Source organism: Lissotriton helveticus, chromosome 10 (genome assembly GCF_964261635.1).
Source record: "Lissotriton helveticus chromosome 10, aLisHel1.1, whole genome shotgun sequence".
Lineage (NCBI taxonomy): Eukaryota > Metazoa > Chordata > Amphibia > Caudata > Salamandridae > Lissotriton > Lissotriton helveticus.
In genome coordinates, this window is record NC_136071.1 from 446,075,937 (window position 1) to 446,089,417 (window position 13,481).

The window sequence follows — 13,481 nt, forward strand, 5'->3', positions numbered from 1 at the left end:
TGTCGGTCAGCACTGTTTCTTATCGAGAGGGGGACCCGACAGGGGTGCCCCCTCTCCCCGTTGCTTTTTGCGCTCTATATGGAGCCGTTCGCTCAGTGAGTCCGGTCGAATGGGGACGTAGCTGGGACTACATTTGGGGCTGACCTGCATAAGATCAGCCTTTATGCGGACGATGTTATTTTGGCGCTCGCCAACCCCTACTCTTCTCTGCGCAACCTCTCGAAGGAACTGTCTGAGTTCCAGAAAGTAGCAGGCTTCAAAGTTAATTACTCCAAGTCACAAATTCTTAACCTATCCATTCCAGAGTCGGATGTCCGGGACTTGAAGCGGGACTTCGAGTTCCAATGGGCTTCCTCTGATAACCCGTACTTGGGTATACAGCTGGCCCCTTTTATCGCCAAAATGCTATCCCTGAACTATGCGCTGCTCGTGGAGCAGGTTACAAAAGCCCTGGTGGATTGGTCCCGTCTCAACCTGGCCTGGTATGGACGGCTGGCAGCTCTAAAAATGACGGTGCTTCCCCTCATACTGTACCTTTTTCAAATGTTGCCGCTAAGTCCCCCACACGGTGTCATTCGAAAGCTGCAGGGGTTGCTCAACAAGTTCTTATGGAACAACTAACGGCCGCGGCAGGCTCTATCCGTGGCAATCACGCCAAAAGCGGCGGGTGGGCTGGGCTTTCCCCTGTTGACGGTTTACTTCCAGGCGACCGTTCTGCGATATATAGTCGAATGGAACAGGCCCATGTCCAGCAAACATTGGAACTTTATGGACCAGACGGTAGCAGGTTGTAATATTTGGAGAGAGCTTTGGCTGCCGTGCAAGCATAGAGCCTGGGGCCTATACTCCTCCCCGGTGACGTCTCCGACCCTTAAGGCATGGGACCAATTGGCTCAATGTAAAGGGTGAACTTCGTTCCCCTCCCCGATGACTCCTATCGTGGATAACCCGGACTTTCCGCCGGGTCGCGCGTCCGCGGTCTTCAATCGCTGGTGAGAGGAGGGCTGCAAGAGGGTTGGTTCCCTTTTTGACTTAGACGGTCTGATCCCATTCGCCCGGCTGCGGACAGAGTTCTTTCCACTGCCGGTCACTGACGCCTTTCATCATTCACAGGTGGCGCACTGGGTCACCCACCCAGCTAATGTGGCCTCCATGTCCCGCCCTCTGACAGCGCTTGAAAAATGGTTGGTTTGCAAGAAAGACGACCGTAAACTTATCTCGCAATTATATGCGATGATAGTACACCAGCCTAGGAGGCAGCGTACGGCGGCACAAGTTAGATGGGAAAGAGAGTTAGGGCACTCGTTGCCGAAAAAGGAGTGGGAGCACATCTTCTATCGAGCGCAGCACACGGCTGCTAGCACCGCGGGTACCGAGTCAGCCTACAAAGTAGCAACGTATTGGTATTATACCCCAGCGCGCATTAAGGTGTGGGATCCCTACAAGTCGGGCCTCTGCTGGCGGCGGTGCGGCCTAACGGGGACGCTGGCGCACTTGTTATGGCATTTCCCAAAATTGAAGAAGTACTGGGCCACAGTCTTAGATGAGTTAGATGCTGCGTTTCAGATTACATTCCCCCAGTCTCCCGAGTACACGCTGCTAGGGCTTCCTTACTCTAAAGTCTTTCCCCTGCGTTCACTAAGAGGTAGACAGATTGCGCTGGCGTTGTTGGCTGCGCGGCAGGTGCTCCTGGCACAATGGCACTCTCCGGCAGAACCCGACCCTCAGGATTGGTTCCAAAGGCTTTGGCACATTTTAGCGATGGAACGGCTTTCGATGGGAATGGATGGGAAGGGGTCGGAATATGCTCAACTTTGGGGCCCATTCTTGCAGCTCTTATCGAAGGACCTCCGGGTGGTAACCTGCCCGAAATACCTACAGATTCCGCAACTCATTCTCTTGGAGTCACCAGTGTCCAAGACAGGGGGCTGACTGTTCTTTGGTTCCCCTAGTGATGGTAGAGGTGCCCTGTGATGAAAGAAGCTGATGCGGAGCGGGGTGGGAGTGGGAGGGGGGTTGTTTTATGGACGGGGAAAGGGGTTTGGCTTGTTTTGTTTTGTTTCTTTGATAAAAGCGGACACTGCAGCACAGGTGAGGCGAGGATCCGAGTACGCAAATGCGGGGTTGCCCTCCGGGATGTAGGCCCATATGCTGTGTCATTGCACTGAGTTTTCGCCCTGCCGGCAAGTTGATGTAGGCAGCTGGGCTGTGTATACATGCCATGTTCCTGCTCAATAAAAATGATTGACTCTAAAGTTAATTTTGATTTAGAGCTCAGTTCTTGAGTCGTCCATGTTTCTAATTATGATTTTACTCTGCTATTGATGGGGAGGGTAGCATCTTGTTGTTAGATCCATGAGAAGGATCAAGTAGCTGAACCACCTAAGGTAAATTCTGGGATTAAATAAAGTTGGGGTTCAGATGTTTATTGGGGTTCGATGCCCACATTACTCCCAGTTCTTTATTGTGCTACATATTAAATCCATATGAGCAAATAGAGATCACTGTCTCGAAAACATGAACTGTGCAAAGTGATACATATGAGCCACGCAGAAAATAGTTTGCACTCTAGAAATAAGTTAGGATACTTTAATTTCTTGCTAATCAAGTGAGCAATGCCCTGAAATGTACAGGATTTATTAAAGGTGCTATGGGAAAGGCGTTGACAATGTCATGATTGAAAAATAAGGTTTACTGAATTCTCCTGCTTGATGTTTAATTTTAACGATAGTAACCAGTTTCCCCAAAGTAGTCCAGGATCGTGATTCCACCTGGATCATTTGTTCGATTCATTTATGATCTTCTCTTCCAGCCTTATATCTTATTCCTTTATGTTCTTTCTCAACATTCTCAAATACTGGTACCTTGCTCCAGAGTACTGATTTGCATAATATCACTGTGTTTTGCACTTGTTTTCTGTTTAAATTCAAAATACTCACCTGACACAAACTCCAGGTGTTTAATCAAAACTTATATTTTTTACGTTATATTATTTCTGTAACATATTATTTTTCAGTCACATTATAATTATTGTTGCTGTTACCATTTTTTGATGTACAAGTACTCCGTCTCCCTTTGCTGTGCCAATCAATCATCACATCTTGACCTCTTTGGTCCTTCCCGCTCTTGGCTGTTTTTTTACCAGAATCGCTATCTTGCGAGAAGCTGATGTGGAACTTTTACTACAAACCAGTCTACTGATTGCGATGATGGTGGGACCGCCACCGACATCCCATCGGTGGCAGTCCCACCTCCATTGTAATATTGGGGAGAGGATGTAGCCTTATGGCTAGAGCGGTCGACCTCGAAGCTGGGGAACTGGGTTCAAGTCTCGGCTACGATGCTTAACATCCTGTGATTGTGGGCAAATCACTTAATCTCCCTGTGCATAACAAAAATGAATGTGTTCTTCTGTAACAAAACTGATTACTGCCTGCCACATTTGGATGGCGGGTGGATAGTTGGCAGATGGAGAGACTGACCGCTATGGATCAAACAGGTTCATGGAGCCCGCCGGTCTGTTGGAGGGGCTTGCATCCCTACAACAGGGGCGGTGCCTGCCAGGCACCGCTGGAGGGATTACGAAAAGGGACATTGGGGGCCGGTTCGGGTCTCCTTGGCCCTCCGACATGGGCCCACATATCCCTGCACCCTGTGGCAGGCACCGCATGGTGCCTGCCACTTAGTGCAGGGATATGCACCGGGTGCATATTTTGTACTGCAACTTGTGAGGCTGCCTGCAGCACCTGCCGCAATACAAGATATACATTTTTCAACTACCTGGATGGCGGTCACATCGTGATTCAGGGTGTGGGACCGCCGACTGCCTGTCGGGTGGTCCCATTTCCCACCAGGATGGCAGTCTGACGTAAGTCCGACTGCCATCCTAATCAGGCCTATCTTACAATTTTTTAGGCACAGGATGAGTAAGTAATTTGCCTAGAATCACAGGGTGTTGATCTATGAAGCCCTATCACTTTCTATTTTTAAGATCTTTGCCTCGCATTTGGACATTAAAGAGTACTTTGTTTTTTCTGACATTTGATCGCCCTTTACTACTTTCTTCTTTTAGAAACATCTTCTTTTATGTTTGTTTTAAGCATTACTAGGTTGCTACTCTGATTCTTATATGGGACTTGGTGCATTCTTTCCGGGAGAAGATCAAAAGGGTCTGTTTGTGTTATGTAAGCTCATGAACCTTTTATGCAAATGCGAAACTCTCTGACAACAAAACACTATTCATTGTAATTCCTGGTTGTAGAATATCTTTCAGAACTGTCGTTGATGCCAAATGATCCTCTGTCTCTTTTCAATATTGCATACTGAGATCTAAGGCTGTGCAACTATGCTTTGTTTCTTGGCTTGAAAAGCTGTTCTTAATTGTAATTGAGCACTTGTCTGCTGCTACTTAGGTAAACATAATGCATTACACATGGAATGCTGCCATTTGTAAAATCTAAATATTCTTGTGTCAAAGGATTCTGATATAATTTTTTTCTGGAATAAGTGATAATTAAGATCCTCTGCACCTTTTCTCTGCAGCTATGAGAAGTCGGACACACATCGATTTGAGGTTCCCAGGATGCTCCTAGATGACCCGCAGTCATTAGAAATCTACATCAATAAGTCAAAAGATAAGTAAGTGGCAGGTTCTCTGTAAGCACCATGTTTCTTGTCATATACATCGCAGTTCTTTGCAAGAGTGAGAGACATTTGTGCTACGTGTTCTCTGTTGGTCATGTGTACTGAGTGATAAACATATGCGCCTACATGATAAAATTGAAAGAATGTAATACAAACAGTTTAGTTCTCAGTTAGCCCATTTACAAGTTCCATAACACACCAGTGAGAAGATGAGGATTTTTTGAGCAATTGTGAAACAGTTTTGCGTGTGTGAGGGTAGAAAAAAACAGCACACATATTTTACAATTTAATTAAAAGTAAGTTGCAAACAAAAAATATTGCAAATTATATGATTATAATAAATCAAACACATGATTATATAGATCGCATCATAGAATAAATTACTACAAATTTAAATATATATATTTCCACCTGATACAACACAACAGTAACACAATATTTTACACCACACAATAATATGATTTACTATTCGAACTACAATAAATGTAGAATTGCATAAAATACAACATTACAATATACTACTATTTACCTTACCCACTACCTTTAACACAACAATAACATTTAGAATTAACAAAAAAAAAGCAAGCCCCACTCAAGTCAGTGCAACAGTAGGGAAAGTGTTGGATTGCGGGCGGGGGGGGGGGGGGGGGGTCAAATGTACTATTCCCACTCCAGTCACTGCAACAGTAGGGAAAGTGCTGGATTGTGGAGGGGTAAAATGTAATATTCCCACTCCAGTCAGTACAACAGTAGGGAAAGTGTTGGGTTTTGGAGGGGTGCAATTTACTATTCCCACTCAAGTCAGTACAATAGTAGGGAAAGTGTTGGGTTTTGGAGGGGTGCAATTTACTATTCCCACTCCAGTCAGTACAACAGTAGGGAAAGTGTTGGGTTTTGGAGGGGTGCAATTTACTATTCCCACTCAAGTCAGTACAACAGTAGGGAAAGTGTTGGGTTTTGGAGGGGTGCAATTTACTATTCCCACTCCAGTCAGTACAACAGTAGGGAAAGTGTTGGATTGCGGAGGGTGGGTGGCTAAACTCTTACTATTTCCACTCCAGTCAGTTAAACATTAAAAACAAACAAAATATCTTCAACAAAATAAAAAATATTTTAAAAATGAAGTAAATAAAAAGTACACAAATATGTTGAAAAAATATATATTTAAAAAATAAAAACATTTTAATGTTAAATACATATCACAAATACTTACAAATATTGTTGTAAATAAAATGCAAAAATGATTTTCATACAAATAAATATTTTTATTTAGAAATTATTTTTTACCTAAAACATTGATTATTGCATACATTAAGTTAAGTTACTTTTCACCCTATAACCCCACAATAGTCACAACCTGCACCTAAAAAAATATTTATTTCTTTTATTGACTTGTAAATTGCCTGAATCACCCCCAGAGGGTATCTCCGCGCTACAGGGTGCAGCAGTCAGAGCCGAATAGATGCGGGCATTTTTAGAAAAGCTCGGTTTTAAGTAGCTTTCTAAATGAAAAAGGTATTCTGGGCATTTCCGGAGATGAATTTGAAGCTGATTCCAGTAATAGGGGACTAGGTGGAAGAAGGCTTTCCCACCAAAGCGAGACTTCAACAAGCATGGGACAATGAGCAAAGATTTTGCACCTGAGCGGAGGGATCTGTGTGGCTTGTATTGAATATGTTTTTCTGCTAGATAACCAGGACCTTTACCGTTTAGTGCTTTATGTACCATACAACATATCTTAAATCTAATCTGCTTACATATCGGTAACCAGTGTAAACTTTGTAGTAGCAGAAGAGAGGCTGTTCTGACAGGTGAGTATGAGACCAGACTAGCCACGGTGTTTTGAACTACCTGAAGTTTATTAATGGAGTATTCATTAGCTGAAATCAAAAGGGCATTGCAGTAGTCCAGGCGACTTGTCACCAGAGCTTGGATGAGTGTTTTATGTATGGTAAGGAGAAGAAATGGAAATACCCTGCATAGGAGGCTTAACATATGGAAGCATGAGCTTACGCTGGTTGTGACTAGCTCTTTCATTGTTAGTTTCGGGTCCAGACATATGCCTAGGTTCTTGACCACAGTCTTTGGGACCGGGGCAGCGCCTAAGTTTGATGACCACCACTCTGGGGACCAGAGCAGAGGGGCATCTCCGAACAGCATGATCTCAGTTTTTCTAGCGTTCAGCTTTAAAAAATTATTCCTCATACAGGCAGCAATAGCAGTCATGCCTTCCGAGAAAGCGGTCTCAGTATTGTTGGAGTTTTTATCAAATGTCAGTGAAAGCTGGGTGTTATCAGTATAAGAAATCGGAGTAAAGCCAAGCTTTCTAAGTAATCCTGCTAACGGGGCCACGTAAATATTGATCAAAGTAGCCCTGAGGCAGGACCCGTGAGGCACTTCTTTGGTGAGTTCCATGGTCTGTGATAGGAAAGAGACTAGATTAATGTTTTGTGTCCGCAGTGTAAGGAAGCGAGAGACCCACTGAAAGGCCTGTCCACGAATCCCGATTTTTCTGAGTCTCCCGAATAGAATGGAATGGAATACTGCGTCGAAATTCGTTGACAAATCCTGCAGCGCTAATAGTACTGCCAGGCCATTGTCAAGTAAGTGTCTTATTTTATCAGTGACGAGAATCAATGCTGACTCCGTACTGTTCATAGTCCTAAACCCAGACTGAGAGGAGTCAAGGCACCCAGTGGATTCGATATAATCAGTAAGATGTTTATTAATGTGTTTTCCAATTAATTTACACTATTAATATAAATAATTATCAACAAATTAATTTTCATTAATTAAATATTCAATAAATGATTATATTTAATGTTCTTTCCGCAATATACCCCCACAAAACACACAACACAATTAATTGACATTAATAATTATTAGTGATTTAACAAAATTATTAATTGCTTAAAATTGATTTACCTCCCACCCCATACCCCTACAAAACCCAGAACCCACATCTAAAATGTAAAATAATTAATTTATTTGCACAACTAACATAATAAATTATCTATTAAACAAATATGAATAATTAATAAACAAATTATATTTCATTGAAATTAACGTCCCACCCGTTATCCCTAAAAGCCCCACAACCCGTACCTAAAATTTAATTTTAAAAACATTAATTCCACAATTAAAATGAATTTTAATTTAATTTAACAACCAATTAGGTAAAAGGAATTTACTCCCCACCCTTTTCCCCTATAACCCCATAACCCACTCCCCCAAAAAATGTAATTAAACAACTAACATAATCAATTGTCAATTAATTAATTAATATTAATTATCAACTAATCAATTAATTATAAATAAATGACTTCCCATCCTTTGCCCTATTAACACCACAACCCGCAAGCTAAAAAAAAGAAATTACACAATTACCATAATGAAATATAAATTATTTAATATTAATTATCAACTAATTAATAATTAATTACAAATAAATTACTTCCCACCCTTCACCCCTATTAGCGCCACAAAATGTACCCAAAAAATTCCATAATTAACAATTTATTAATTAATATTATTTTACAACTAATTATTCATGAATTAAAAATAAATTCCTTCCCACCTTTTACTCCTATAAAGCCCACATCCCACGCATAAAATGACTTTCCAAAAAATGTAAAGCGCAGTTAGCACTATTAAATATCAATTAAATTAATATAATTAAATAAAAAATAATCATTACATTTCTATAATTAAATTACTTCCCCCCCCTATTTCCCTATAAACCCACAACCTGCTATGTAACAAAAAGATGCTAAATGTAAATAAAGTAAATGTAAAAACTACTAGATATTTAACACATATATTAAAAAACATAAACAATACTTATATAATAAAAGTACGTCATACATTTAAAATATATACTAAAATACATAATACTAATTTAAAAATCGATATTTTTAACAACTATATTTTGCAAACTATGTTAATGGCTTCTATATTTTTAAAATCAATATTACTTACCTTCAAATCGATATTCTTTTTTTCACAACCAATTTTATTGAGCAAATGAGCACCAAGAATGTGGCGTCTCCACACTCGAAGATCACCACAACAATATCAATATAGCAGTTTCATAGGCAGCAAAAAACGGTAAAAACAGGCTCAGAATATGCTCAGTATAGAAACTCCCCAGCAACCTACCCTAACCCACAACTCTACCCTCCCCCTCAAAACACCCCCCTCCCCACCCCCCCTACCACACGTGTACAGAAGCAATGGAAAAGAAAGTAGATGTGATGCCACCAGGGCTTTACCGCTTCGGGCCAGAAATGTCACTGTGATCAAGCGTCCTCCTCCTGCTCCGCCGGGGGGTCCAAGGACAGGCCACGGTAGTCAGCCCAACGTTTCCAGATTTTGTAGTGTTTGCGCGGGCAGCCCCGAGCTTCAAAGATCGGCCTCTCCAGACCCATAAAATAATCCAGCCCAGCCCTCCAAGCAGCCAGGGGGGGAGCCCTCACTGACTTCCACGCCCGGGCCAGGTCTCGCTTAGCCACGACCAGCCCCAAGAGCAATAGGTGGCGCTTATAAACGTTACCCCCAATCCCTTCCATGACATGTAGTAGGCCCAGCCGGTGGGTACGAGGGAGGTCCCAGCCCAGAACCTCAGCCAGGCAACTCCACACACCCCTCCAGAATCCAGTCAGCCGGCCACACGACCACACCGTGTGCAACAAGGAGCCAGGCACCGCTCCACAGCGCAGGCATTCCGGAGATGCAATCAATCCAGCCTTCCACAGCCGTTCACGCGTATAATAGGCGCGGTGCAAGTATTTAAATTGAATTAGCCGCAGCCGGACTGCAATAGCGGTTCCGCGTGGGGATTCCAGTGCCTCCCTCCAGTCGTCCTCATCAAGGGGGCCCACGTCTACTTCCCACGTCTCCCGAAGGGAGTGTAGGGTGGAGGAGCAATGGATCACAAGTGTCTGGTAAATCTTAGAGACCTTCTTTTCCCCCAGGTCCCCCATAAACACCTTAGCCTCGATAGGGCTGAACTCCGGCAAGGAGTCGAGGCCCGCGATGCTCGGGGCGAGGGCATGTCGCAGCTGGAGGTAGCGGAAGAACTGGGACTGAGGCATTTGGAACTCCGCGCGGAGCTCCTCGAAGGACTTGAGGGTGGCGCCGGACATGACCTGGCCCAGTTGTGTAACCCCAATGGCCTCCCAGCCCTCAAATCCGGCCAGGGCCGCCAATTCCGGGAGTAGACCATTATGCCAAAGCGGCGTCTCAGCCGTCAATCTGCCCCACCATCCCATACGGCGTAGCGACTGTCTCCACACCGCAAAGACCACCCTGGTGACAGATGGCAACCCACGGCGCAGACGGGCCGAATAAAGGATGGTGTGGAGCGTGCGATCACCCATAAGGAATCGTTCCAAGGCATAGGCCGGATCACCTCTATCACAATACCACCATTCATTAAGGACCAGTAATTGCGAAGCTTGGTAGTAGGAGAGGAGGTCCGAGGTGGCCAAGCCACCACAGTATGTGGATAGAAAGCACGTCTTCAATGCCACTCTGGCCGCACCGCCAGCCCACAAGAAGCGGCCCAACACCGAATTAACCTGGCGGAACCACTCCAGGCCGATGGGATGAGGGAAATTCTGGAGTTGGTATAGGAGCCGCGGCAGCGCCACCATCTTAAAGATGGCCGATCTTCCGAAAATAGTGAGCGGCATTCTAGACCAGGTCTTAACATCAGCCTGGACCCGCTCCCACACCGGCAAGACTCCACGCGCCCAGGCCACGGCCCGCGACTCTGAGAGAAAGACGCCCAGATATTTCAGGCCATCCGTTGCCACTCGCAACTCTGCCGCCCAGGGGTCGGCAACCACTCCGCCACCTAGCACCCACAGGGTTGATTTATTCAAGTTAAGACGGAGACACGAGACCTCGCCAAACACCCGCATAATCTCCAGAACCCGGGGACCCGACTGCCGCAGATCAGTAAGGAAGAGGAGGACGTCATCAGCATACAGTGCAATCCTATCCACCAGGTCCCCATTCCAGACAAAGCCACGCACCTGGGCATCTGTTCGCATCCGCGACGCCAGGGGTTCCATGGCGAGGGCGAACAGGTACGGGACAGGGGGCAACCCTGCCGAGTACCACGACCTATATGGAAGCGCCCAGAGGTAGCTCCGGCCACGCGGACCGAGGCCGTTACGTTGGTGTAGAGAAGACGAACGTACGACAAGAAGACCGGCCCTAGGTTGAGACGAGCCAACAGCGTGAACAGATACACCCAACTCACCGAATCAAAGGCACGGTCCATGTCCGCCAGAAAGAGTGCCGCCTGCTCATCTCTAGCACCCATGGCATCCACCGCCGCCTGTGCTCGTCGGATATTATGCCGGGTGGCCCTGTGAGGCATGAATCCGGCCTGGTCAGGGTGGACCAGGTCAGCAATGTGGGGCAAGAGGCGGTTCGCCAAGGCCTTTGCCAAAATCTTGGCCTCGATGTTAAGGAGGGAAATCGGCCTGTATGAGTCGTGTCTGTCCGGCATCCTGCCCGGCTTCAAGAAGACCACGATTTCCGCATGCCGCCAGTCTGGTGGCAGCTCTCCCCGAACCCGCGCCGCCTCCAGGGCACGGCGATAGTGGGGTCCCAGCTGAACGTGAAATTTTTTATAGAATCCGCTTGGATAGCCGCTCGGGCCGGGCGCCTTACCAGTATTCAACTGCCCAAGGGCGTCCCCCAGTTCCTCAGCCGTAAGCGGGGCATCCAGGGCGGTCCTGATCTCATCGGGGACGGCCTGCGGTAGTAGGTCGTCAAGATAAGCAGATATCTCGTCCGTCCCCAAAGGATCGCTCGGAGCGTATTGCGCCTCGTAATAGCGGGCAAAGCTAGCCGCCAGCAAATCCGGATCGGTCATGATCGACCCGTCACCCGCCGCGAGACCCGGCAACGCCAGGGGCTGGAAGGTCGCCTGGCACAATCTATGCAGCATGGTGCAGGACTTGTCGCCCCACTGATACACCCTGCTGCGCGTGGCGAGCCACGCCTGCCGGGCTTCCTCATAAAGGACGGAGGCGTACAACTGTTGGGCCTGCAGGAGCTGCCTCACAACGCCTTCATCGCTCCCAAGCCGACCACGCTGTCTAGCTCCTCCACGCGGGCCGCTGCCGCCACAATAGCCTCCCGACGTCGTCGCCGAGAGGCCACGCACCAAGCTATATCAATGCCCCTAATCGTGGGTTTCAGCGCCTCCCACACCACCACTGCGTCCACACCCCCCACTAGATTCTCGCGCCAGAAATGATCAATTGCCTCACGCAGGTGACGCACATACTCAGGCTGCTGCAGCTGCCAAGATGACATCCGCCAACGAAACGGCTGTCTTTTGGAGGGGAGGGTCACGGTAACCAGGACCGGGGAGTGATCGGACAGGCCCCTAGGGAGTATCGCTGCATCGCTGACTCGACTCAAACAGGCACCCGGCACAAACAGATAGTCTAGTCTCGAAAAGGACCCATGCACCGCCGACACATACGTAAATTCACGCACCATGGGATGAAGGTGTCGCCACACATCAACCCAGCCCAGGCCACTCACAGTCACACAGAGTGTGGTTAGAGCAACAGCAGGGGGGGGATCCGATGCAACAGGCCCCCGCCTCAAGCGATCCAAGCCCACGTCCATAACCTCATTCCAATCACCCCCCACCACAGTCAGCACCTCCGAAATCTCATCCCACAGCGCGAACAGCCGCTCAGACAAGGCCCACTGCAGAGGGGGGGGGGGCATACACACTGCCAAGTCAAAAGATCTTTATTCGGAATAAAAAACATCCATAAAAGTACAAACAAAAAACACATATCAACATTCAATTCAATAATGACAATTGGAGAATAATGCAGGATAAAACAAGCACAATCGAATCTAAATCGAATCATAATCTATTACAATAATGATAGTTTCACAACTATACCAAATTTGTCCTTCCCCAATAATCGAAGTAAAAGAAGTTTGTTAAAAAACACAATTTTAAAAACCTTTCTTAAAAAGACAAACATCACATTATTATAATATTATCTGATTACACATAAATACTAGAGATTAAAATAGTAAGTGTAAAAAATTCCTTTATCATAAAAATACAGAATAAAAAGTGCAGTGTGCTATGGTTAAACATCAATAATAAGGGTGGCTCTCGATCTAACGGCAGCTTTGAGAAAACAACTCATCCTAAAAATAACTTCGTCTGATCCCAATACCAAAAAGGACCGAAGTGCCGATTTAAAATTAGTCAGTTCATTTTTCTTACAATAGGGCATTAAATAATGTACAGTAAATTTTTTATAAAAACCACAGAAGAACAGGAAATGCATGAGACTTTGTTTCATGCAAGGGTTACAGGGGCAATTTAAAGTTTCAAGATGTTTATTATATCCCAGAGGGAAGTTCAGTAAATTAACTATACTCCCCTCTCGGAAACGAAACAATAAACCCCTTACCCATCTACCAAGATGCAAACGCAAATATCTGTACGGTAGGCCAGGTTTTTTAATGTGTGGTTCAGAACAGGCCATATATTTTACAACCGTGCATTTGATCTGATTCTTTCTGTCCCGCTCTTCACTATATAAATCATACAATGCCCTTAAGATAATGGTCTTATGGGAGCGATTTATTAGGTGCGGTGATGTGAACAAGGATGCCAAACCCACGCTTGCGAGGCACTCTTTTACTGATTTCAGCCATGGAATATGGTGTCCCCTATCACATTTTAGACAATCCAAAATAATGTCACGGGTCAATGTAGCAGCCGTATTGTTCCATAACTTTATCCAGAACAATGCTGGTCTTGATCTCACAAAATC

At 45.6% G+C, this 13,481-nt stretch overlaps 1 protein-coding gene across 1 annotated transcript in view; it reads left to right on the plus strand.

Moving 5' to 3' along the window:
* IFT140 (intraflagellar transport 140) overlaps positions 1-13,481 on the plus strand; it is a 1,386,753-nt gene that overhangs the window by 1,209,417 nt on the left and 163,855 nt on the right. Inside the window, exon 21 of the mRNA XM_078662938.1 lies at positions 4,543-4,638. Coding sequence (XP_078519064.1) covers positions 4,543-4,638 — 96 coding nt within the window. The remainder of the gene's footprint in view (positions 1-4,542; positions 4,639-13,481) is intronic.